Source organism: Salvelinus alpinus, chromosome 7 (assembly GCF_045679555.1).
Source record: "Salvelinus alpinus chromosome 7, SLU_Salpinus.1, whole genome shotgun sequence".
NCBI lineage: Eukaryota > Metazoa > Chordata > Actinopteri > Salmoniformes > Salmonidae > Salvelinus > Salvelinus alpinus.
In genome coordinates, this window is record NC_092092.1 from 36,337,860 (window position 1) to 36,363,336 (window position 25,477).

Here is a 25,477-nt window from a genome sequence, read left to right on the forward strand (position 1 = left end):
TTGCCTCAAAGGCGGGAAGGCAGGCAACAAGTTCAGAAACGCATTGGGCTCAATTTTGGAGAGAGTGAAACCTCTCGCTTACCCTATTCCTCTCTGACCCACCCTTGTTATTTACCTAAATTAAACACGGGTTCAAATTGGTGCTGTTAGCTTTAGTGATGGGGTGGTGGTGGTGATGATGATGCTGCGCGCTATTCGGTTTTTAAAGTAATTCCAGAACAATACTGATTCCTATTAGTGAGTATCATAATGTTGCGGGTTGTGGTAGAATCTGCTAACGGTCTGCCTAAAACTAAACTTGGAAGTACACCGGATCCCGTAGCATCTATTATTTTTAAAGGTAAGGAAGTGCTCTTACTTTTTATGTCCCAGAGATTATATTTCTGTATTTTGATCCACAAATCTGATGGGCTGCTTTATTGGGCTACTCCATCACCTTACAAATAGAAATGTCATAACGTTTTCTTTTGTTGCATTCATTGAGAAAAACAAAGGTTGTGAGAGGAAGAATGATGATGGTGTAACTTATTGATTGGTTAAATCAGGATGTAGTCCTTTAAAGTAGGCAATAACTTTTCATTGGACCTAAACTGATGAATGTATCAATTCAATATTACCCGAGTTATATTGACTGCACTGGCATTCTTTTACTCAGTACAAGTTGCTAAGAATGGAATACTTTCTTAGCAACTGTAAAATGTGACTGAAATAAGTGAAAAAAAACAAATGTTACTTTCAGATGAAAAGAAGAAAACCAAATCAATTGACAGTGAAGTAAACCCAGTTTGGAATGAAGTAAGTACTTTCTGTTCAAACAGAGTATTTGTCCTTGGGAAAGTTGTATTGCCAAAGCAAGACTAGATATGCTCAAAATAGCTACAACTCTGACCGTATACTATTGTAGGCTTCTGTATAATATTGTCATTGCCTGCTCTCTAATAGGCTTAATAATATAATTTGTGTGTACCTCAAACACCTTGGCAGTGCCCCTGATTTGATAAGTAATACATGTCATGTTTGATTACAGGTCCTTCAGTTTGATTTGAAGGGCTCTGCGCTTGATTCCTCATCTTACATTGATGTGATTGTGAAAGACTACGAAACTATTGGGAAAGATAAGTAAGTGGCCCACACATACACCTCAACGTTCCTTTTTGCAACTAAAACAAGAGTTTCTATTGGACAAATTCAGGTAGGTCCCTCACCGTTCCATTTGCTTCCATTTAAGAAATGTTTTGCAACAGAATAGGTGTAATGAATACAACCCTGCCGTAATAGGAGGGTTAGGAGAGAGAGAGAAACCCAGTTTGCTCCACCTCATTAAAACAGAGCAGAGCCATACTCTAAATGAAGTTGTAAAGAGCTGCCTAGTCTGCAATGTGATTACAGGAGGTGGTAGGACTTCTACAACTACTACAATATCTCTTCATCTGTTCAATTTTAATGAAGGTATACTGTAGATTAGACCAACCAACTGCAAATTAACCCCCAAAAGGAAAGGGTCAACTGCAGTCTTGAAACGGTTCGACAAGAGCTACATAATGACATAAACAGATCAGGGCTTGTAGCATGGCATACAATTCAATTCCCAATATCTACTGAGAGTACTACAATGCGTTCGAGAGATAATGTTCATGGTAAAGTAAGTTAGCATAGCCACTGTTTCAGGAAACCTCATTGTTGGCTCAACATGTAGCTCCCACACCCTACTTGCCATGCTCAGACTTCCTTGCAGTGAGTGGGAGAGGTGATCCATCTTAGGCAACAATGAATGAATCCCTGTTTGTTCTGTTGGGATGAGCTGGATGGCACTTGCTGATAGGGAAAGATTGTATTCATGTAGGATGAAAAAGTTGGGAGAGTTCAGGCCACTAAGTATAGACCAAAGTTAAAATGTTGTGGTGTCTGTCTAGTATTTTCCATTCACAGAGGAAAAGACATATGGTAATGATCTGGAGATGTAACCACAGAAAGAGTTTCCACGGTTTGCCAATTAAAATCATGAAAGCTTTGTATGTTATGAAGAAAACACATACTTTACAGAATGTAAATGTTTTGGTGAGATTAATTCAGTAGAATGATCATGTCTGTGAATCCTGTGTATGTAATGTAGATTAGCTACAGTATTCTGCAGCTCAGCACATTTGAAATTGGATGTCTGATTTTCCAGTTTTGTCAGTTATATGCATGCATCAGTGCAGGCCATGTGATGTGAGTAAAGCTCTCCATTGAGTTAGCCTAATCTGACACACACTCTGACGATGTGGGGGAGTATAGGGACTCTTCTCTCACATAGTTTTCCAGGGTCTGTTATGGTACTTTGTAACCCTAGCAACTTGGGAGAGAAATGTTTAAGCTTGTGATTCTGGACTTATTAGATTTGGGCAGGAATTCCTCAAATTACCCAAAAAACCCAACATCCCCAGGTTTATTATCCTGCATTCCAGAAGAGTATCAATCTCCAGAGAATTCAAGTTTCAGCCTCCCAGATGTAGAAGAGATCAGTCTGAACACTGCATAGGAAATGTAATATTCCCCATAAGCAGAGTGACCAGTAAAGATAAATTGCAAAGTGTTAAAAGATCAATGACATTATTAACAATAGCCACTCGGATGTTTAATAGTATCCTGTCTGTAAAGACATGAATCATGATTGGAGGGTACAAGTTCAGATCCTTGAAAGAGTTGTAACAATTTGTTCATACATACAGTAGGTGATGTGGTGCAGCAAGTCATGTCATAGTATTTTATCATGGTGTCATCACTTAGCGCACGAGTGCCCACTCATTCCCACAGATCACAGCGAAAGCTAGCAAGTAATATACTTTGAAGATGGCGTAAACTGAGGTTTTGTTTGAAACTGCTAGTGAGTCGGGTGACGATAATAGCACAGAGAGTGAAAATGAGTGGGTTACAGTGGTGAAGAAGTCAATCAAGAGAAGGAAAGTTGTGGTGGAAACTAGGAAACCCCTAGATTAGTGAGGGTGTTGGATCTATGCTACCTGGGCAATCCGTTTAACATCACGAGGAAAATCTGGAATGTGTTGGAGGAAAGTGTCACAAGAAGTTGTCTTATTTCGATTTTGTTTGTGTATCTGCGGAGCAGAAGAAGCATGTTTTAAGCCTCAAAACGATATAGGAGTGGAATGTCAAGGGGGTTATTTCTGGGGTGGCACAAGAAGTGAAGGTCTGATATAACTGAAGACATCGATGGAGTGGTTGGTGCACGTTGACTGGCCTGTATGATGGATGGAGAAAAGAAATTGACTTTATCCATACTACTGTTCTTTGACGAAGAGTCTCTCTCATCTCATATACAGTTAGGATTCATGAGATACCCTGCAAGAGCTTTTGTGCATAAACCCCTTAAGTGTCATGAATGCAAAATATGTGGTCACGTGTGTGCGGAAGGGAAGAGTATCGTATGCCAGATGAAGTGAAAGGCTGCAATTGTGGAGGCGAACATGCGCCCAAAATCCTGGAGTGCCCTGTTAGGGTGAAGGAGACCGAGGTGGCAAGAGCAAGGTGTGTCCAGCGTGTCTCCTATCTGGAGGCGGTGAGAAGAGTGGAAGGAACAAGTGGCGGGGAAGAAAACAATAGTAGTAGAGGCACCACGACCAGTTAAGGGTTCTCATCAAGCGAGGGATCGTGAAATGTTACATGTTAAAAAGGTGGACTTTGTATAATTTATTGCAATGGTCATAAACTGTACATCGCGAGTGGAGAAAAATTCAGAGAAAATTGAAATCATTGTGAATGCAGGTGAACGTTTCTTGGGTCTTCGTGATTTCACAGCCGAGGCCTTGCGAGAAATCCTGTCTGTGAATGTTTCGCCCTCACAGGCACCTCAGCCTTTGTAGGGATGTATTTTGGAAGGGACTGTGATTGAATAAGTGGGATGGGTTTTGTTTGTTGATGTGTCTATTTTGTATGATGTCATTTTCCCCCGCAATGGATTTTTATTTTCTGGACTACCTTGTCCATTTCTTACAGGCACCTGATGTTTAATCAAAGATTGAACTATTCATTATCAAAAGTAATTTCAACCCTCACCTTTGTATAGTATGAAAGCTGTATTTGTTTTTACACCTAGCCGAATCTGACGTTTGCCCTTGTTTTGTAGGTTTCTAGGCTCTGCAAAAATCTCACTGAAAGACCTTGCAACTGGTCAAGTCAAATCCTCTCCATCTAAAGATGTGGCTCTTGTCAATGAAAAGGGACAGGCTATTGGGGTATGTTTTTCACTGAGGGGATTCTATTAAACTGGCCCTGGGTACACCGGTCTATGGCCCTGCTCAAATCGAACAGCAATCTGTGCCGCTCGGTTATGTTGTCAACAAGGCAGCATGATCCATCGTTCAGAAACATACAACATCTCTGTTTCATAAAATATATGCTCTAATTAGTTTCAATTTGGAAGGCAGATAAAGCGGTTAACAAAAAAAAAATCTAAAACAATCACTTCTGCGTGTGAACACAGAATCCTACTCATTACTCTACGTGCTTAACCTATGTCACTTTTGTTTTGAGCAGACTTCACCGGCGGCCAGAACGGGGCAGCCAGCTTATGCCCCGGAGGCAGCCCGGTTCCAAAACAAACGCAATCACTCCCCACCCAGTGCAAACTACGCCTACCCAAGCGATGGGCCAGATTAATGCAATCCCCTCACTAGTTAATAATGGGTAGTGCAGCCACTCACCAGCTACCAAGGATATGGGGAAAACAATCATGCAATCAGCTCAACTTGAAACACCTGTTTTCCCTGCAATCCTTTCAATCCCTATTACCCAATTTTAATTCAACAGTTATTATCTTAACTACAATAACCACATGAGCATAAAAAAATCTGGTGCAATTTTCCAATCTGAATTTTGATACCAGCATGTTTTAATGAGATGATTGATTGATTCCACCAATTATTCACCTTCCAGGCCACAGTAAGCCTTTTGATTGGCTATGACCCTCCAGCCAATGCCGCTCCAAAGCCAAATTACCCACAGGAAGGAGCTACAGCTGGTGATTCTGGTACGTCATGTCGTCTGAAGTGCCACAGTAGCATTTGTCTTTGGGATCATGGAGGACTTTTGTTTGCTCAGCTCTGTGGATGAATACTTTGATTGCAAAAAAGAGCTGTCTGGTATGCTTGTCTTAATCATCGAAATAAGAAAGAAACATCACGGAGATATTAGTATTTTTGCTTTGTTTTCCTGTCAACCATGAAGTGGCAGCATTATGAAAGGCCAATGTGTTTATTTGGATCCTTGTATTAGCTGTTACTTCAGCAAAACATCTTTGTGCAGTTGAATATACTTTAATAACATCTGGTGACTGGTTGTGGTGTGTGTATGTGTCTGCAGTGGAAGGTGGAGGTGAAGAGCGGGATGAGGACTTTATTGAAGGAGGACAGAGTGGCTGTGCAGGGGGAGTCTCTTCCAATGGTCAGCCTGGGAACCCTAACCAAAGACTGGTCAGGAGTACCAGGAAACGGAACCGTCCCCTGGCCAATAAACCCCAGGACTTTCAGGTGAATTCTCCCAAAGCAGTTCTAACATCTCTCTAAACACAACTGTCATACTGCGTAACATTGTTTTCACTCCCTATTCTCATCTCTTACCCTCAGATCCGTGTCAGGATCATAGAGGGGCGACAGCTCCCTGGGAATAACATCAAACCTGTTGTGAAGGTGAATTTTTGTGGACAGACTCACAGAACAAGGATAAAGAGGGGAAACAATCCCTTCTTTGATGAGGTAAAGGCAGCCATATTGATTAAACTTGACTAAGTACATGGGTGCTTATCAAATTGAGAAATGACTGCAGTACATTTGTCCTGAAGGTTTACGTGGCTTTGCTTTTCTCATTAAACCACGCAGATTCATTTCTCTTTACAGATGTTCTTTTACAACGTCAACATGTTACCATTAGACCTATTTGATCAATATATCAGCTTTCGGGTAAGTTGAACTCGATGTTGGTAATTTGGCACTAACTGATGAACATTCAGTTACTATGTATTGTATAGCATTTCATTCTCGCTTGAATTAACACTACTCTCCTTCTGTAGGTGTACGACTCCTTCTCTCTGAGAGCTGACAGTCTCATGGGGGAGTTCAAGGTACTCCTCCTTTCCCCCCCACCTCTTATTAAAACATTTAAGGACACAAAGGAGTCCCAACTTTACAATCCATTACTCGATTTATGTATTTTGAGTGTGAGTTATTTCCCATCTTTCTTTGCCTCCCACAGGTTGATATCGGCTTTATCTATGATGGACCGGGTAAGTTTGTAGAGGTGACTTTCTCTGTATTTGCAGTCTCAATGTTTATTGGAAACAGAAGTGCTCATTGTGCAATAAAAAAAAAATCTTAAATGCATTGTTACAGTTGTTTGGTTGTCTAGCTAGCAAATTTGCGCCATATTAGTATAGACATCAGTCAAAACACCTCTAAACAAGACATGGTATCAATAACAAGATACAACTTGCTGAAATGAGCCATCTATGATTCCCCACATGGCATAAGCTTGTCATTGTTGCTAGCTGTCCGAACGTTAAGAATCATTAAAAACTCATCGATACGCGCGTCATTTCTGTGATGTTATCAGACAACCCGTCCATGGAGGTAAATGTTGTGCCCGTCTGTCTCTCAGCTCACTCCGTGATGAGGAAGTGGCTCCTTCTGAATGACCCTGATGACAACAGCTCGGGGGCCAGGGGATACCTTAAAGTCAGCATGTTCATAGTTGGGATGGGAGATGAACCACCGGTACAGTAATACAACCTTTAGTTTGGAGTTACCTCCCTCAGTGTTTCCCCTATATGCATTTAACATTGGCGCACTGCTACTGCTAAATCGTGGTCAGCACTGCAATTAAAAATAAATAATGGATGGATGTATATGCCCCCCCCCCCCGGTCAGATTTACATGAAAATAACGTCTGTTCCTACCATAGCAAAGTGTGACACCAGTGTGTGTGTTTGTGACTTCTGCAGGTAGAGAAGAGGGACGTCAGCGATGACCAGGATGACATAGAGAGTAACCTGCTGATGCCAGCGGGGGTCACTCTGCGATGGGTCACCCTGTCTCTCAAAGTGTTCCGGGCCGAGGACATTCCCCAGAGTACACCACTCCTATATCTAATGTCGTAGCTATCACGTTCTGCTGCTGTTGTGGTTGATTTGTTATGCTTTAAGGTTCTTCAGCATTGACTTTTTAAGTGCTTGCTCTACGCTTAAGATGGGTGTGCATCTGTGCTAGCTATTCATTTAGAAAAGTGTCTATCTCTTGAAACTGTGAGATTCAGATTGATGTGGTATATACTTGCCTCTCAAAACAAACTTAACCAGTATGTATTTGGTTTTTTTCATAGTGGATGATGCCTTTGCCCAGTCAGTGAAGGATATGTTTGGAGGGGACGGGAACAAGAAGAATCTAGTGGACCCTTTTGTAGAGGCCCGCTTCGCTGGCAAAAAGGTATTCCCATTCCTCTCCACACAACTCAAATCAAGGGGAGGATTTGTTTATTATGGAAATGGTTGTGAAGTTGATATGTGAATGTTTGTTGTAGCTGTGCACCCAAGTCATTGAGAAGAATGCCAACCCAGAATGGAACCAAATGCTGAATCTTCAGGTTAAGGTAAAAAACAACAAAAAAAAACACAAAAGCACTGGATTTCTGCTTTGGTAAATTGTGATTCAAAACAACGATTTTACAAAATCTTTCTGCAGTTCCCTTCCATGTGTGAACAAATCAAACTGACCATATTTGATTGGTAAGTCAACAGTATCTCCTCTACTGAACACCAATGTATCCATTTTTAAAGCACTTCATTTGCTCTCTGTCAGTTTTGCTCCACCCTACCTCACTGTTTTAGAACAGTATTCAGATGCATACTTTCTGAGTTTCTGCACAAATAGGGCCAGGAATTCTTCCTGGTCACATGGGTCAAAAATACCTCAGGAAAACCCCATATGTAAGTAGTGTATAGGCAGCCCCCTTAGAGTGCCTCCCTAGTGCTCACTCTGCTCCCTGCCTGTATGCTGTGTAATGGTGTCTCCAGAGTGTGGTCAGTCAGTTGTTATTTGGCCTGGGAGGAACTTGGCTGTACTATAGTATGAGTGAGTCAACCGCCACTCCCTGTTCCAGGCTGGGATTCTGTTGGCAGGGAAACACCACTGTAGCCTCAGTCTGTTGCTAGTGGGAATGGTGGAGAATCAGTGCAAGTCAAAGGTTAGGAAAACCGTGTGTCCTCTAAATGTGATGAAAGTGAAGTTGACGGTGAATAATGTCATATTGTGATATTGCACTTCTTATGCAGGGATCGCTTGACTCGGAATGACTCAATTGGCACCACGTACTTGAATCTGGGCAAAATAGCGTCCTCTGGTGGTAAAATTGAAGGTATGGTTCGATTGAGGTCTATTACACTACGCCCCACTATTTCTCTGTCACCATCTATAGCTCAAGTATATGATTTATATGCCATTGTAGCTTCTAGTATAACAGTATTGTCTAATTACAATATGTCCATTCACTTTGGTTGTTAAATGAATAGGTCTACTCTATTTATCTCTATATTCTATTGTAATTGTCTAATATACAGAACATGCTTTTTCTTTTTCTCTTTGTCTAGACGAACATGCGGGATATGGGTTCTCTCAATCACGTGAAGGTTCAGTAGATGTGATGAATTATTAAAGTACCATCCAGTGCAATAATCTTATTTGGCCCAGTACCACTAACAAGTCATGTCAAGGATACTGCAATTTGCAGTGCTGTATACATCACATTAGTCAATTCCTCAGATTATAGCCCAGCATGACGTTTCAAAGAATTTAGAATGGATTGAATTTGACCCCAGAAAATGATTACTGCACTGAAGTTACTTTGTGAATGTGTGACTGCTAAGAGTTGTGCCCGGTCAATTCATTTCTGTAGCCCTTTGAGTACAATAGCATGATATTTGAGTGTAGTGAACACATATATAATTTCAAAGTTGTCCGTCCTTGGTACTCAAAAGGTTACAGCAAACAATTTTGATTTCCTGTCTAACTCTTCATATTCAGTTGTGGAATTTTGTGACTTTAATATCATTTGCATGCTCTGTTTGTGCTGTCAGAGTTGCCTGCGCTCCTTTTGTTTGCCAAAGCATGTGTGTGTTGCATTTCTAAGTTGCTGTGTGAGGCTGAGATTCTTTGTGTAACCTAACACTCCAATAAGGGGGGGGGGGGGGGGGGGGGAAACACAGCATATTACCCCTGTGAGTTTACCTGGGTAGATGCCCTAGATTTGCTACTGCTGTGTTAGCCATTCTCCATCCAAGACATCAGCTTCTGACATGCAGAACTAACTCCACAGCTTTGTGCAGCTCATCATTTAGACACATTAGTAAAAAAATAAATGCTTTTTCCTCCACAGGGAAGACTGGGGAGTCTGAGGTGGGTTTTCTGCCAGCCTTTGGGCCTTGCTATGTTAACCTGTATGGGAGTCCCAGAGAGTTTACTGGACTTCCTGACCCTTATGAAGAGCTGAACTATGGCAAGGTAGGTCCTACAAGGGAATTGAATACATCTCTAAGCTTGGCGATGTTGACAGTTCTCTACATATGGACTTTATAAACTAATGTTGACACTCAAATGATCTATACTTTTCTTTTTGACAGGGTGAAGGGGTGGCCTATCGAGGAAGAATCCTGGTTGAGCTCTCGACTAAACTGGAAGGCAAACCTGACAAGACTGTGGATGCGATCCCTAGTGATGACATCTTGGTGGCCCAGGTACTCTAACCTGTCCTCCCATTGGATCTTAATCAATTTTACCTTACCCTTTTCTCCTATAGGTATGTCCTGTTTTGGTGGTTATGGCCAAAGAAAAACAAAATACATGCTACGTCTTTGAATAATAAAGTTATTTGAAATGTAAATCAAAAAATATTTTTTTCATCTAAACCAAACACGTTTTATTTTCTGATCAGAAATACCAGCGTAGGAGGAAGTACTGTCTGTGTGCCGTGTTCCACAGTGCCAGCATGCTCCAGGAGCCTGGCGAACCAATCCAGTTTGAGGTCAGCATCGGCAACTATGGCAACAAACTGGACACCACCTGTAAACCACTGGCCTCCACTACCCAGTACAGCTGTGCTGTGTTTGATGGTAAAGGACCAAGCCACCTTAGAAATTAAGCTCATCTGGTAATTGGTACCTCTACAAGAGTATGTGAATTGGACTAATTTGTTTATTTTCAACAGGTAACCACTACTATTACCTGCCCTGGGCTGACACAAAGCCAGTGGTTGTCATCACATCATTCTGGGAGGACATCAGTCACCGTTTGGATGCAGTCAACATCATTCTGTACATATCTGAACGCCTGGTAAGATAATGTGTTAATTGTTTTTTTTGTTGCCATGGCATATTTTATTCATAGTATAAAAATGTATGCACACTACTGTAAGTCGCTCTGGATAAGAGCGTCTGCTAAATGACTAAAATGTAAATGGTATTCTAATATTATTCATAGAATGTATGAATACAATGTAACATTTTAGACTATTGCTCCTTTCAGCAATCTAACATCACTGCAATGAAGACGGCCATCTTGGCTAAAGCTTCTGACAACCGTCTGGCAGAGATCTGGCTGAGACTGGTGAATCAGGTGATCGACGATCTTGACAGGTAAATGCTTCCTTGTTTTTAAATGGGGTTTAGTTAGTAAACACTGGGATAATCTTTTGGGTTTCAAAGAATAACTCCATGCTGATCTAGCTCAAACACAGCGACGATAACTCTTAACCCAGTATTTGTATCTAACCCAATCCCCATCATACCAGTTTCAAAGTTCCAGACCTGGAGGGCCAATCCAACCTGACTGCACTGGACATCCAGATCAAGAAGCTGCGTGACGGCGCCCTGCAGACCATCATGGAGGCGGCCGACCGTATGAGAGAAGAGTCCACCGAAATCAAGGACACCCTGGTGGACATCGAGGGCTGGCTGGACAAACTGAAGCAGCTTGCTGATGAGGTAGGTCAGAGGTCAAGCTGTTTGTCTGGGCATGATATGCTTTTGGTAAAATGCTATCAATAATCTGAGGTTATAATGGCTGAAAATTGGGTCTATAGGCTCTTCACATTTAAGTACAGTACAAGTCAAAAGTTTGGACACCTACTCATTCAAGGGTTTTTCTTTATTTTGACTATTTTCTACATTGTAGAATAGTAGTGAAGACAAACTATGGAATCAGGTAGTAACCAACAGTGTTAGATTGATTTGTTTATTTTAGATTCTTCAAAGTAGCCACCCTTTGCCTTGATGACAACTTTGCACACTCTTTGCACAGATTCTGTTTTTTGGTTACTACATGATTCCATATGTTTTATTTCATAGTTTTGATGTCTTTTCTATAATGTAGAAACTTGTAAAAAATAAAGAAAAACCCTTGAATGAGTAGGTGTGTCCAAACGTTTGACTTGTACTGCATGTTTCCATGTACAATTCCCTCTAAATGACCCTTGAAGGTAGTGATACAGTTGTGTAGGGTTGTATTAACTGGGACTGTACAGTAATTGACGTTGTGTGTTTACATGTGTCCCTCTCCAGCCCCAGAACAGCATGCCTGACGTGATCATCTGGATGCTGAGGGGGGAGAAGCGAGTGGCGTACAGCCGCATCCCAGCCCACCAGCTCCTCTACTCCACCTACAGCGAACAGGCCTGTGGACAGTTCTGCGGCAGGACCAGGACTATCCTCATGCAGTACCCTATGGATAAAAACAAGGGGCTGAAGGTTCCAGTCCAGATCAGAGTCAACGTGTGGCTGGGCCTGTCTGCACACGAGAAGAAGTTCAACACTTTCTCTGAGGGGACGTTCAGTGTGTTTGCTGAATCGGTATGGTTCTATGAAAATGACTCCCTTTTGAGTGTTGAACCTAATAGAAATGGAGGAGAGTGTTGTATAAGAGTTTTTTTTTTCTCCCCCTTTGGCAGTATGAGAATCAGGCCTACATGCTGGGAAAGTGGGGAACTACGGGTCTGGGTTTACGCCACAAGTACACTGATGTGACTGGCAAACTGAAGCTGAAACAGGAGTACTTCATGCCCCCGCGAGGCTGGGAGTGGGAGGGAGAATGGTTCATCGACCCAGAGAAGGGGTAAGACGCGTGTTTGTTTTTTACAATGGTAGAATATTCGTAATCTGCCCTCCTTTATCACAATCAAACGTAATCAGTCATGTTCAGCAGACAGGGCACATCATTTTGAAACGTTATTGGATAAGTCTAGGTGGGCCCTCCCTGTTTCTGTCTCTTTTCTTCCCTTTAGTGCCTAATGAACATAACCCAGCTGCCAGTTCTTTGGTTGTTTTCATTTTCTCATTCCATCAACCACCCATTAGTGAGGAGTGTTGTTGTACCAGGTCTTTTTGAGCAGGTTTTAAGTCTGTTATAATATCTCTTTGTGTGTGTCTGTACAAGTCTGTTGACAGAGGCAGATGCGGGACACACTGAATTCATAGATGAAGTCTTCCAGACCGAGACTCGCTTCCCTGGCGGAGAGTGGAAGGCTGCTGCCGAGCCCTACGCTGACGTGGTTAGGGAACACACAACAACACACACAAGAACACACAACGGTGATCAGGTAACTGAGGTGTTGTTGGTTGTGTTTGCAGAATGGGGAGAAGACCCCGAGCCCAGGGGAGATGGAGTGTCCTGCAGGCTGGAGCTGGGCGACTGAGTGGACTGTGGATGACAACAGGGCTGTGGATGAGAAAGGTCTGCTTTCACACACTGCTTGACCTTGCAGTGGAGGACTTGAAGTTGGGATTTGTAATGTCTACTACTGTAGAAATGACCTGTAGTATTTTCAAGCATTGTGTATGAATTTCTAAGGTGTTTATCTGAATGCAGGCTGGGAGTATGGAATCACCATCCCTCCAGATGAAAAACCCAAGTCGTGGGTGCCAGCAGAGAAGATGTACCACATCCTCCGACGGAGGAGAGTGGTCAGGCCCAGGAAGAGATCAGCTGCTGATACAACCGCTGAGGTCAGTGCACACTGCCAATAGGAAACTGTAATTAAATGTTGTTGGTGTCAAATATATTCCCCTGCCTTTTCAGAAGCGAGACCAAGGAGACCCGGAGGGCTGGGAGTTCTCCTCTCTGATTGGCTGGAAGTTCCACAGGAAGGCACGTTCCACCGACACAATCCGACGCAGACGCTGGAGGAGGAAGATGGCCCCCGCCGACCGCCTAGGGGCATCCGCCATTTTCAAACTGGAGGGTGCACTGGTGAGCAACTCTGGTCCTCACGGCCTGCAGCTTCTGTTGGTGTTCTCTTTTCCCTGGCATGACGACGCTCTTGCCCAACAGTTGTCCATCCCTGTTGAGTGATTCATTCTGAGGGATTCTTGATTGTCTTTGCAGGGGGTTGATACAGATGAGAAGAGAAAAGATGATAAGGTTGATGCATCCAAGCCCTTTGGTGCCAATACTCCAACTGTTTCCTGTTCATTTGACAGTGAGTGCTTTAATTATACATAGTTGGCATGGATTTCTCTCTGTCTGATACTGGCCTTAACCTTGGGTGTTTTTTTCTTTCTGCAGGGTCGCACGTCTACCACCTCCGCATCTACGTTTACCAGGCCAGGAACCTTGTTGCCATGGACAAAGACAGCTTCTCGGGTCTGCGTATCTCCCTGTCAAAAATCCTCTTAAAATTTGGTGACAGTTGACACGTGAGATATTGTGGACTTATTATCTAACACAATGTGTTTCATCTCCTCCTAGATCCATATGTCCATGTGTCTTTCCTGCACATGAGTCAAACCACCGAGACCATGAAGGCTACGCTGAACCCCACGTGGGACCAGACCCTGATCTTCCATAACATGGAGATCTACGGGGACCCCCAGAACATCGCCCACTATCCCCCCGATGTGGTGCTGGAGTTCTATGACAATGACCAAGTGGTGAGTGTGATCAAAGTCCCGTCAGTTACTCAGGTTATCAACACAGTCCCCTTATTGACTGTGATTTTCATCCTGGCTGTAGTTGGTTAACATGTTGCTCTCTGCCCCAGGGGAAACATGAGCTGCTGGGTCGGAGCACGTGTGTCCCCCTGGTGAAACTGAACCCAGGCATGGACCAGACACCCCAACTGCTGTGGTCCCCCATCACACACAAGGGCGAGTGGGCTGGGGAGGTGCTTGTGGCTGCTGAGCTCATCCTGAAGGATAAGGTGTAGTACCAGGAGGAGGATGTGGAGCAGTATTGGTTAGTGGGCCAGGCTTATAGGAAGAGGGTTATATGTTTTGTGTAAACTCTCTGTCTCCAGGGTATTGGGATGGACCTCCCTCTGGTTCCTCCCAAGAGGGCAGAGAATCTGTACATGGTGCCTCAGGGGATACGGCCTGTGGTGCAACTGATGGCCATTGAGGTAAAACTACTATACTTAAGTAATGTCATAACATCCCATAGAAATGGCTAGTTTACCTGCAATTTCCCACTATATATATATATATTTTGTTACCCTGTGTGTGTGTTCCAGATTCTAGCCTGGGGCTTGCGCAACATGAAGACCTACCAGTTGGCCACTGTGTCCTCCCCTAGCCTGGTGGTGGAGTGTGGAGGAGAGGTGGTTCAGTCTGCTGTTATCAAGAACATGAAGAAGAGCCCCAACTTTCCTGGCTCTGTCCTCTTCCTCAAAGTGGTAAGAGCTGCTTGCTTTGGATCTCAGGCATTGTTGTTTTTCTTTTTTTTTGTAAAATGTTGACAGTGTAGGCATCCTCTCATTCCCTCACTCAGGGGATCGATGTCAAAGTTGTCTCGTCTTTATCCTCAGTTCCTTCCCAAAGAGGAGATGTACACCCCTCCCATCGTGCTGAAGGTGATCGACCACAGGCCATTTGGCAGGAAGCCAGTGGTTGGACAGTGTACCATAGACACTCTGGAGGAGTTTCGCTGCGACCCTTACATCATCCAGAAGTCATCCATGTCATCCAAAGGTAACTTGTCTCTATCGTACACTTCCTACACGTGCATACTACCACCCTATGTTGAGATTTTTTTTTTTTTCTCCAACATATGAGATGTACATAAGAAATTGTCTCGACTTGTCTTTGTTAGTGGCTCTGATGGCCGCTTCTCCTCGGGACATCAGAATTGACATGGAAGACAGGAGGCCTCTGCTTGAAGCTCAGGTATACTCTGGCATTTGAATGGGAAATCCCCTCTCATTCACCATAGTTTGTTGGACATTACACTCGGAGCTTTTAAGATATATTCTATCTAATAAGTGTCTGAATTTCACGTCGACGCTTTGACGTGCAGTTTGTAGAGTATGTCAGCAGCAGTCAACAAAATGGCCGCCACCTACTTCTCATCCTTTATGTATTAAAGTTTAATCTAATAAAACAGGATGTCTGTGTCCCATATTTAGAACAGAACAACAACAAAAAAGAAACCCTTATTGAAACTATTCTTGTGATTTTGCATTCTCACATCTTGTCTACTCATTCCTATAATCCAATTGATATTGCTGATCAGGAGAACATATTAAATTGTGTTTTATAATTGTATGCATTTACAATTATTTAAAATGACAGAACTGCAAATTATACCACTTCTATTGTAATCAATGATCAACCTTCTAGACAATCTTAGCTCGTGCATTCAAACAATGTCCAATTGTGACATTGGATCACATTTTGGGATCATTGAATCAAATAAATAAGCAGTTTTTCCCCCCCCCTTCACGGGCCAATCCCGTGAAGGGATTCAGCAGATCTTATAACATCTACCAGATTGATCATGCATGTGACACATTCATGTGACACTGATTCACTAGCTGGCATACGAATGACTGTCTGTGATATTGACTTGACACCTTGTTTACTTATCTTTCCTTTCATCCCATTCTCCTTCCTTAAAGCATGCAGAGAAGGTAAGATATGAAAACTTCTACGCACAGCTCTCTATCACACTGATGTACAGACTTGAATTTGATATATTATCTTTGCTTTTTCACATTAGGAGAAGGAGACCGTTGATTGGTGGAGTAAATTCTACGCTTCCATTGGCGATCAGGAGAAGTGCCGTCCTTACCTTCAGAAAGGATATGACACTTTGAAGGTGAAGCCTTGACATCTCACACAGAATACATCTGAAGTAGCTGCACTGATTAATTGGAATATAGTCCCCCCCCCCCCCTAGACTCAAATATCATTTTTATATCATCTCTGTTTTCAGGTGTATGATAACGAACTGGAAGAGGTTCCTGAGTTCAAACAACTCACCGATTTCTGCAGCACCTTCAAACTGCAAAGAGGCAAGAATGAAGATGGGGATGATGATCCATCTGTCGTTGGAGAATTTAAGGTGGAACAGCAGTTGCTTTCCGTTGTTTCACAAAATCCCTACACTTACATGTCTCATGCATAACATGCCACATTGGCTCAGTTATACAAATGGATGGAATGCATCAGTCATAAATCAGGCTATTGCTGCGTTCTAGTGGTAGAGTTGATGCATTGCTACCTGTCAGTGATGGCTGACTGTTTTTTTTTTTCAGGGCTCTTTTAAGGTGTACCCTCTATCAGACGACCCGGGTGTTGCTCTTCCTCCTCGCCAGTTCCGTGAGCTGCCTGAAAGCGGGCCTCAGGAGTGCCTGGTCAGGATCTATGTGGTCAGAGGCATCGACCTGCAGCCCAAGGATAACAATGGCCAGGCGAGTCCTGATGTGACCTTGGAGTTATAAGATTCTATCTGTAAAAATGTGATTCTGAGATGATTGGCTTTAAAGTTCTAAACCCATATTGGTTTGACATTGAATGGTGTGAGCAATATTCATCTCATATTATTTTTAACTTTATGAATTGGGGTATTTTTGACTTATTCCACATTTTGTTGTTGCAGCCTGAATTCAAAATGGATTAAAACAATTACACACTTCACACACTACCCCTTAATGAAAACACGTTTTTAGAAATGTGTGCAAATGTATTAAATTAAATGCAGAAATATAATTTGTAGTCCTTGCTGATGACCAGCATACTCATAACATGATGCAGCCACCACCATGCTTGACAATATGAAGAGTGGTACTCATTGTGTTGTATTGGGTCCAAACATAACGGCTTGTATTCGACAAAGTTAATTTCTTTGCCACTTTTAAAGTTTAACTTTTTGAAAACAGAATGCATGTTTTTTTTTTTTTACAGGCTTCCTTTTCACTCATTTTGATTAGTATTGTGGAGTAACTACAATGTTCTTGATCCATCCTCAGTTTTCTCCTATCACAGCCAGTAAACTCTAACTGTTTAAAGTCAGTCATTATGAAATCCTTGAGTGGTTTCTTGCCTCTTCGGCAACTGAGTTAGGAAGGACGCCTGTATCTTTGTAGTGACTGGGTGTATTGATACACCATCCAAAATGGAATTCATAACTTCACCATGCTCAAAGGGATATTAAGTGTCTTTAAAAAAAAAAGTTTTACCCATCTACCAATAGGTGCCCTTAAATCTGTGTTTGAAATTCACTGCTCGACTGAGGGAACTTACAATTATCTGTATGTTGGGGTACAGAGATGAGGTAGTCATTCAAAAATCATGTTCAACACTTCTTGCACAGTGAGTCTCTGCAACTTGTTAAATAAGCAAGTATTTACTCCTGAACTTATTTAGGCTTGCCATAAAGGTGTTAATTTACTGACAAGACATTTTAGCTTGAATTTTTTGTAATTCATTTGTAAAAATTTCTCAAGACATACCACTTTGATGTTATGGGGTAGTGTGTGTGTAGGCCAGAGACAATTCAGGCAGTAACACAACAAAATGTGGAAAAAGTAAAGGTGTGAATACTTTCTGAAGGCACTATAGGTAGTGAACCTTGTTATGTCTGACTGTTTTTCCCAAAATGAAGATATAACCTTAGAATTCTAAGCTCTTGCATTGTCCATTGCCGTGTTGCTGCTGCCTTCAATTTTACGCATACTACATTGAATCGATTTTAAATGTTGCAACATGTCTTCTCAATTTGCCTTTCCTTTACAGTGTGATCCTTATATGAAGATTGCCCTGGGGAAAAAGTCAATTGAGGACCGAGATAACTACTTACCAAATACCACCAACCCTGTGTTTGGAAGGTAAAAATCGCACATTTTAATTTAGATATTTACTTACCCTCAAGATCTTGTTATGGATAATATTGTACATTACACTTATACTAAATCTCCTTTTTTGCAGAATGTTTGAGATGACATGTTTCTTGCCTCAAGACAAAGACCTGAAGATCTCTGTGTATGACTATGATCTGCTGAGTCGCGATGAGAAAGTGGGAGAGACGGTGATTGACCTGGAGAACCGTTTCTTGTCACGCTTCGGCTCCTACAGTGGCCTACCTCAGACATACTGCATGTGAGGATACTTTTTCCTACTGTAAATCTTAATGTGATAGTTCACTACAAAATGCCCCTTGCCTTCTGTTGTATAGCTCCAGATAGTATTTATATTTTACCAGGCAGGTCAATTAAGAACTTATTTGTTGTGTTGATCTCCCTGAAACAGCTCGGGAATCAACCAATGGCGTGACCAGCTGAAGCCCTCTCAGATCCTTCAGAACCTGGCCCGCCTCAAAGGTGTCCCTCCACCCATGACAGAAGACAATGGCAACACACTGTCATTCAATGGGGAACAGTACACCCTGGATCAATTTGGTAATTCATAACCAGTTTTTTTTAAATGCCGTTTTTCTTAACGTTTAATGTTCATTTTAGCGATCTGAGGACAAGATTGTTTTGTGTGACCTGAGTAGAGCCTTTTTTATGTGACTTGAGGTAACCCACTTTTACCATCTACATTTAGAGGCTAACAATGAGGTCCACCAGCACTTGGGCCCTGCCAACGAACGGCTCCCTCTGCATGTGCTCAGAACTCAAGGATTGGTGCCGGAGCATGTGGAGACCAGGACACTGTTCAGCAGCTTCCAGCCCCATCTCTCTCAGGTCACTGTCCATGTTGTCTTCCTCTTTTAATATGTCTACCACTGCTTCCATGTATCTGAGACTAACTATTTTTACTCACTGTATAGGGCCGCCTTCAAATGTGGGTGGATGTTTACCCCAAAAGCATGGGCCTTCCCGGACCACCCTTTGACATTGCACCACGCAAGGCCAAAAAGTAAGAATCGTTTCTCAATTTGGTATTTTAAAGTAATCTTGTCTATAAACGTCTATTAATGAATACCATGTCTCCATTTTAGGTATTTCCTTCGAGCTGTTGTTTGGAACACCACTGATGTCATTCTGGACGAAACCAGCATCACTGGGGAGCACATGAGTGACATCTATGTCAAAGGGTATCAATCAATCAAATGTAGATTAACATTGAAATGCTTACCAAAAAATGCAGAGAAAAATAATAACATGAGGAATAAATGCACAATGAGTAATGATAAATTGGCTATATACCCGGGGTACCAGTACCGAGTCGATGTGCAGGGGTACGAGGTGGCTGGAGTCTGACAATTTTTAGGCCCTTCCTCTGACACCACCTGGTATAGAGGACCTGGATGGCAGGGAGTACGGCCCCAGTTCGAGTGCCAAACAGTTGCCATACCAAGCGGTGATGCAGCCTGTCAAAGTTCTCAATGATGCAGCTGTAGAAGTTTTGGAAGAGTTGAGGGCTCCATGCCAAGTCTTTTCAGCCTCCTGAGTAGGGAAGAGGTGTTGTGCCTTCAAAACTGTTGGTGTGTGGATCGTGATAATTCCTTAGTGATGTGGACAGCGAGGGACTTGAAGCTCTCGACCCACTCCACTACAGCCCCGTCGATGTGAATGGGGGTGTTCTCGGAGCTCCGTTTCTTGTAGTCCACGTTCAGCTCCTTTTGTGTTGTTGAGGGAAAGGTTGTTGCCATGTCACTGATCTCCCTATAGGCTGGCTCATCGTCATTGGTGATCAGGCCTTCCACCGCAAACCTAATGATGGTGTTTGAGTCATGCGCTGCCACGCAGTTGTGTGTGAATGGGGAATACAGGATGCACCCCCTGTGTTGAGGGTCAACATGGCAGATGTGGTGTTGCCTACTCTCACCACCTAAGGGAGGTCCGTCAGGAAGTCCAGGATCTAGTTGCAGAGGAAGATGTTCAGTCCCAGGGTACTGAGCTTAGTGATGAGTGTGGAGGGCACTATAGTGTTGAACGCTGAACTGTAGTCAATGAACAGCATTCTCACATAGGTTTTCCTTTTGTCCACGTGGGAGAGGGCAGTGTTGAGTGCAGTAGAGATTGTGACACCTGTAGATCTGTTGGGGCAGTATGCCAATTCTTGTGGGTCCAGAGTTTCTGGAATGATGGTGTTGATGTGAGCCATGACCAGCCATTCAAAGCATTTAATGGCGACAGATGTGAGTGCTACAGGGCGGTAGTCATTTATTTACTATGGTGGTCTGCTTGAAACCTGTAGGTATTACAGACTGGGTCAGGGAGAAGTTGAAAATGTCAGTGAAGACGCTTGCCAGCTGGTCAGTGCATGCTCAGAGTATGCATCCTGGTAATCCTTCTGGCCCTGCAGCCTTGTAAATGTAAAGCTGTTTAAAGGTCTTACTCACATTGGCTACGAAGAGTGAGATCAGTCGTCCGGAACAGCTGGTGCTCTCATGCATGGTTCAGTGTTGCTTGCGTCACTGGGCAGCTCGTGGCTGGATTTCCCTTTGTAATCTGTGATTAGTCTGCAAGCCCTGCCACATCCGACCAGCATCAGAGCTGGAGTAGTAGGATTCGATCTTAGTCCTGTATTGATGCTTTGCTTGTTTGATGGCTCGTTGAAGGTTGTAGCGGGATTTCTTATAAGCGTTCGGATTAGTGTCCCACTCCTTGAATGCGGCAGCTCCAGCCTTTAGCTTAGTGTGGATGTTGCCTGTAACCCATGATTTCTGGTTGGGTTATGTACGTACGGTCAGTGTAGTGACGATGTCGTCAATGCACTTATTAATGAAGCCAGTGACTGTGGTAAACTTCTCAATGTTATCCGATGATTTCCGGAACATATTCCAGTCTGTGCTAGCGAAACAACAGTGCTGTAGTTTGGCATCCGCTTCATCGGACCACTTCCGTATTGAGCTCGTCACTGGTATTTCCTGTTTTTGCTTGTAAGCAGGAATCGGGAGGATAGAGTTTAGTGTTGAACAATTATCTGTTGAAAATATATTAGGATCTAACTACTAAAATGGCACATTACAACCTAAATGATTTAACCAGTCAGTTTGTCTTTCCAGTTGGATGCCAGGTATGGAAGAGGACAAGCAGAAGACTGACGTCCACTACAGGTCTCTGGACGGAGATGGCAACTTCAACTGGAGGTTCATCTTTGGCTTTGAATACCTGCCCGCTGAACAGCTATGTCTGGTCTCCAAGAAGGTGTGTTGAGGCTTGACCAAAATATTACAAATGGAGTAGTGTAGTAAGATAAAATTGAGATGCATTTCATTGGCAACAATTTTGCCTGTTTTGCTTTCCTTAAACAGGAGCACTTCTGGAGTCTAGACAAAACAGAGTTCAGGATACCCCCCAAGTTGATTGTTCAAGTTTGGGATAATGACAAGTTCTCATTGGATGATTACCTGGGTGAGACACCTCTAGCACTATGAATTACCATACAATACTTTCTTTCAACCAAAAATGTTCATATGTTAATGTTGCTTCAGCTGATCAATTCTGCTATTAACACACAGTTCTGTGATGTTGTTCTGCTCATTTTATAGGCACAGTAGAGCTGGATCTGCGTAACCTAACCCCTCCTGCCAAGACTCCAGAGAAGTGCAGTCTGGGTATGATGGAGGTGATGTTGGATGCAGGGCCACACAAATCAGACCTGGCCAACTCGCTGTTCGCTCAGCAGTCTGTCAGAGGCTGGTGGCCCTGTGTCATTGAACAGGATGGGAAGAAAGTCCTTGGTGTGAGTACAGCTTAGTGGTCATCAATTTAACAATGACAAAACTAAGACTATAAATCAACTTGGTTTTAGGGTCTCTGCAGTAGATTACTAAATTGCGAATCACAGAGGCGTATGTGAAACATTGTGTGGAATAAATCTGAATTAACATCTTGTGTAGGGGAAGGTCGAGATGACTCTTGAAATTGTGGCTGAGAATGAGGTGGATGGGAAGCCTGCTGGGAAGGGCAGGGATGAACCCAACATGAACCCAAAGCTTGACTTCCCTAAGTAAGGATGTCCACTGGTCTGTGTAGATTCACCATTTCATAGGCATATCAGAAATGTTTACCTCCAATACTCTATATACCATATTAAACTCTGTTTCCTCCTCTTCCAACATCAACAGCCGTCCCGACACATCCTTCTTCTGGTTCACGAACCCCTGTAAGACCGTGAAGTTAATTTTGTGTCACAGATTCAAGTGGATGTTCATTGGACTGATCCTGCTGACCCTAGTGCTGCTCTTCATCGGAATCCTGTTGTACTCTTTACCGGTAAGAACAAGCAAGAGGGGAGAGATGGTCAGATTGTGTTAAAGTAAAATTCACATTAAGGAAATAACAAACCGATAACCTACATTTTGATATTATTGTTTGCCTAATTGCTATTCTTTATTCTAGAACTACATTTCAATGAAAATTGTGAAGCCATTCGAATAAACTCCAGAGGAGCAGAGACCAAAGTTGTCCGATGTATTTTTCAACCAAAAAGATCATGACTATTTTTATGTATTCCAAACTATGTGTAATATTTCAAATGTATTAAAAAATTAACTGTTTGTCCACAATGCACAATTGGTATTGTTCAAACCAACTTCTGCCATATGTTCTCTTTTCAGAAGTTAGTCAGAATTCCTTAAACGTTATGCACTTTTTCACTCTTTATTTTTTAAATGGATGTTCTGTGCTTTGCAATTCATATATTTTGCTTATGTACACACAATGTTCAAATCTGTTTTTGTATTGTTTGAAAAAATAAATATATTTGCACAAAAATGTTTGTTTTTAAAGGTCATAATAAATGATAATTAGTATGCAAATGAAATTGTTGGTCTTCGGTGTCTTTTTTTAATATTAATATTCTTAGTTCAGGTGAAAACCCATGTCAACGGTAAGGACAGGCCTGCAGGTTGTGTAACCCTAACTCCAACCAAGCTTAAAATACAACTGCCAAAATGTGGATAGAGAGACCAATGTCAATTAAAAGCAAATGCATGTTTTGTAAAGTTTTTAGTAATTTGATCTTGGTTTTCCATCAGTAAAATGTAATCCAAAAGTTAAAACAACTACAGTTGAATGGTGCAAAAATAATCTTCGACTCCACCAAAACCATACAACAGAAGTACTGCCTTTGGCCATACCCTCTGTCAGTGGCAGAGGTCGCTGTGCTCTTGATCAACAGTATCTGTCTCAAACATGATTGGTGTACCTTGACGCAATTTGTTCCCTTAATATTTTCGGGTGAATTAGAACTGCAAGTTGGTCTTGTCTTACGGGTATCACTTTTGCAGTTTAATTTAGTTTAGGCTAGTAATGATTTGATAAGAACTTGTGGAGACGCATAATATAAATTACGAAACAACTTCCAATTTTAAAGTCAACGAGGCAGTACAAAGTGTACTGTGAGCACTGATATACCTACATGCGAGTATTCATGAACATAGACGTGAAGGGCAAACGCATAGAATATCACTGCAATAACATACTTTTAGGTAAATTGATTGTGATGTGGTTTTACGGCATTGATTTTAATTATGTTCCAAACTAAATGTTTCCTAGTTGAACTCAAGACGCTATGAACGCCTTTGCAGGCTCTGCTCCATTGGAACCATGGCATGTGAGCAGAGTTGAGCGGTTGGAAATCTCGATCATGGACAAGCACTGGTCTGGCGCTCCATGCCCTTTCCTACGTCTCCTGTTTTCAGGCTCACATGGGAAAATAACTGCACTCCAAATTCGTTCCATTCATTAAAGTTTAACAAACACCCATCTATTTTTGTGACTACCTTACCAATTGGTTTTTAAGTATTGAAACCAATCCATATGGATTTGAATAAACATGAAAAGGTGAATATCATTTCAAATAGGCGACATGTTATATTAAACAGCATATAAACCATCTAAATAGGGCAGGAGCCAGACAGGGAGCCTAAGAAAAAACGAAAATGATTTAGGCTATATTTAAATTATTTCAAGGCTATAGCCTACAAATAATTACATTGTGAAGTATTTGCGATTGCGACACATTAGGCTGGTAAGGGCATAAAGCGCTCAGCATTTAAACATTTTGTATTAAATCATTATAGTATATAAATTGCCTATATGGGCTGTGACTGACTTAGAATTAAATATAAATTAAGAGAAAAATGACCTATTACTGCCTTTGAATTCATTTTTAGAATTAATTTCGGCCTGTCTGTGGCTTCAGGGTCCCCCCTGCCAGAATTCTCCCCCCCTTCTAATTTCCTTAATTTTGTGGCCAGAGTCAAATACTTTCTATAGAACAAACTTCACGTCAGGATAGGCAACCGAAATTAATAATTAATGTGTGTGTGTTTATTAAACATAGCGGGAGTAAAATGTTGGCAAGCAATAAACATGTCAGAACAACTATGGCTGAATTATTATCCTTACACTTTCAAAAATACTAGTCGAATAAGACCTAGGAGAGATAACGATTTTTGGCAAAGAGATCCACTACAAATCAGTAGTGGATTTATGTACGAGCGACATGGGCCTGGGAGAGCTGAAGGGAGGGGGTTTGCCCAGGGCGCCATACAAGCTAGAACCGCCACATACGCTTGAAACAAATAGCCAAACCGAAAAATGCTTTCTGCTACTAAGATCAGTGAAATGTAGGCTAAACTGACAACGGAGCATAAATCTCAACTAGCAAGCAAGTCGCAGCAATGAAGAACGCGAATGTGGGGAGAATTCTGGCAGGGGGGAGATTTTCGGCACAACACCTGCCAGCAGCAGATAATATCCTCTCCACACGTGAAGAGCAACTGGGGATGCTAAACACCCTTTTGGACACTCTTGCCAGGCTAGGCAGAGTTGCAGAGTGGTATTTTTATTTTTCTATAGGTAGGCCTAAAGGTTTATAGGCAAAATAACCCAATCAAAACAGAAAGCTCCTTGAACATGGGAATATGCCAGGCTTATTGGGCCAAAATCAATTATGGCCTGTTGTATAGATGATAGAACGAATATTAAGGAACGTTTAAGAGATCCAATTTTTTTGTTTATAAATACTTTGCTACAATGACACACTTAGTTATCTACCCACCTCATTCCTTTCTTTTAGCATGTCATGCTTTTGGCATACTCTTCTTTTCGGATTCCACAATGATTCTTTAGTTGTGCACTCTACATCACCGCACTCCCTTTCTTGATATTGGTCCTCATCTTTATAAGTCACCTTGATTTAGCACCTGTGTGTTTTATCAGATACAACTTCTTATGGCTTAGATCCCGCTAACGGGATCGATATGACAAC

The 25,477-nt window shown here is 42.2% G+C and overlaps 1 protein-coding gene across 1 annotated transcript; it reads left to right on the forward strand.

Moving 5' to 3' along the window:
* The first annotated feature begins 21 nt into the window (after positions 1 to 21).
* Positions 22 to 23,023, forward strand: LOC139580933 (myoferlin-like). Its single transcript, XM_071410093.1, has 53 exons — positions 22 to 340; positions 740 to 795; positions 1,028 to 1,119; positions 4,124 to 4,232; positions 4,933 to 5,026; positions 5,359 to 5,525; positions 5,622 to 5,750; positions 5,892 to 5,954; positions 6,065 to 6,115; positions 6,247 to 6,277; positions 6,649 to 6,764; positions 6,992 to 7,118; positions 7,369 to 7,472; positions 7,567 to 7,635; positions 7,728 to 7,771; positions 8,318 to 8,400; positions 8,633 to 8,671; positions 9,418 to 9,542; positions 9,662 to 9,775; positions 9,973 to 10,150; positions 10,246 to 10,370; positions 10,563 to 10,672; positions 10,828 to 11,020; positions 11,597 to 11,884; positions 11,983 to 12,146; positions 12,468 to 12,582; positions 12,662 to 12,764; positions 12,900 to 13,036; positions 13,110 to 13,280; positions 13,416 to 13,509; positions 13,596 to 13,673; positions 13,779 to 13,960; positions 14,071 to 14,229; positions 14,326 to 14,427; positions 14,539 to 14,700; positions 14,833 to 14,995; positions 15,117 to 15,190; positions 15,922 to 15,933; positions 16,023 to 16,121; positions 16,239 to 16,367; positions 16,561 to 16,716; positions 18,041 to 18,132; positions 18,233 to 18,403; positions 18,554 to 18,702; positions 18,851 to 18,990; positions 19,077 to 19,165; positions 19,248 to 19,343; positions 21,261 to 21,402; positions 21,510 to 21,609; positions 21,747 to 21,940; positions 22,098 to 22,207; positions 22,326 to 22,473; positions 22,600 to 23,023. Exons 1-53 carry the CDS (start codon positions 250 to 252, stop codon positions 22,636 to 22,638), a joined length of 6,168 nt encoding a protein of 2,055 aa, XP_071266194.1. The 5' UTR covers positions 22 to 249; the 3' UTR covers positions 22,639 to 23,023.
* The last annotated feature ends 2,454 nt before the right edge of the window (positions 23,024 to 25,477 follow it).

Bases quoted from the DNA above. Each gene is read 5' to 3' on its own strand.
- LOC139580933 (XM_071410093.1), top strand. From the start codon at position 250: ATGTTGCGGGTTGTGGTAGAATCTGCTAACGGTCTGCCTAAAACTAAA. The intron at 5,751-5,891 runs GTAAAGGCAGCC...TTCTCTTTACAG, and splicing joins ACAATCCCTTCTTTGATGAG to ATGTTCTTTTACAACGTCAA. The intron at 9,776-9,972 runs GTACTCTAACCT...TTTTCTGATCAG, and splicing joins ATGACATCTTGGTGGCCCAG to AAATACCAGCGTAGGAGGAA.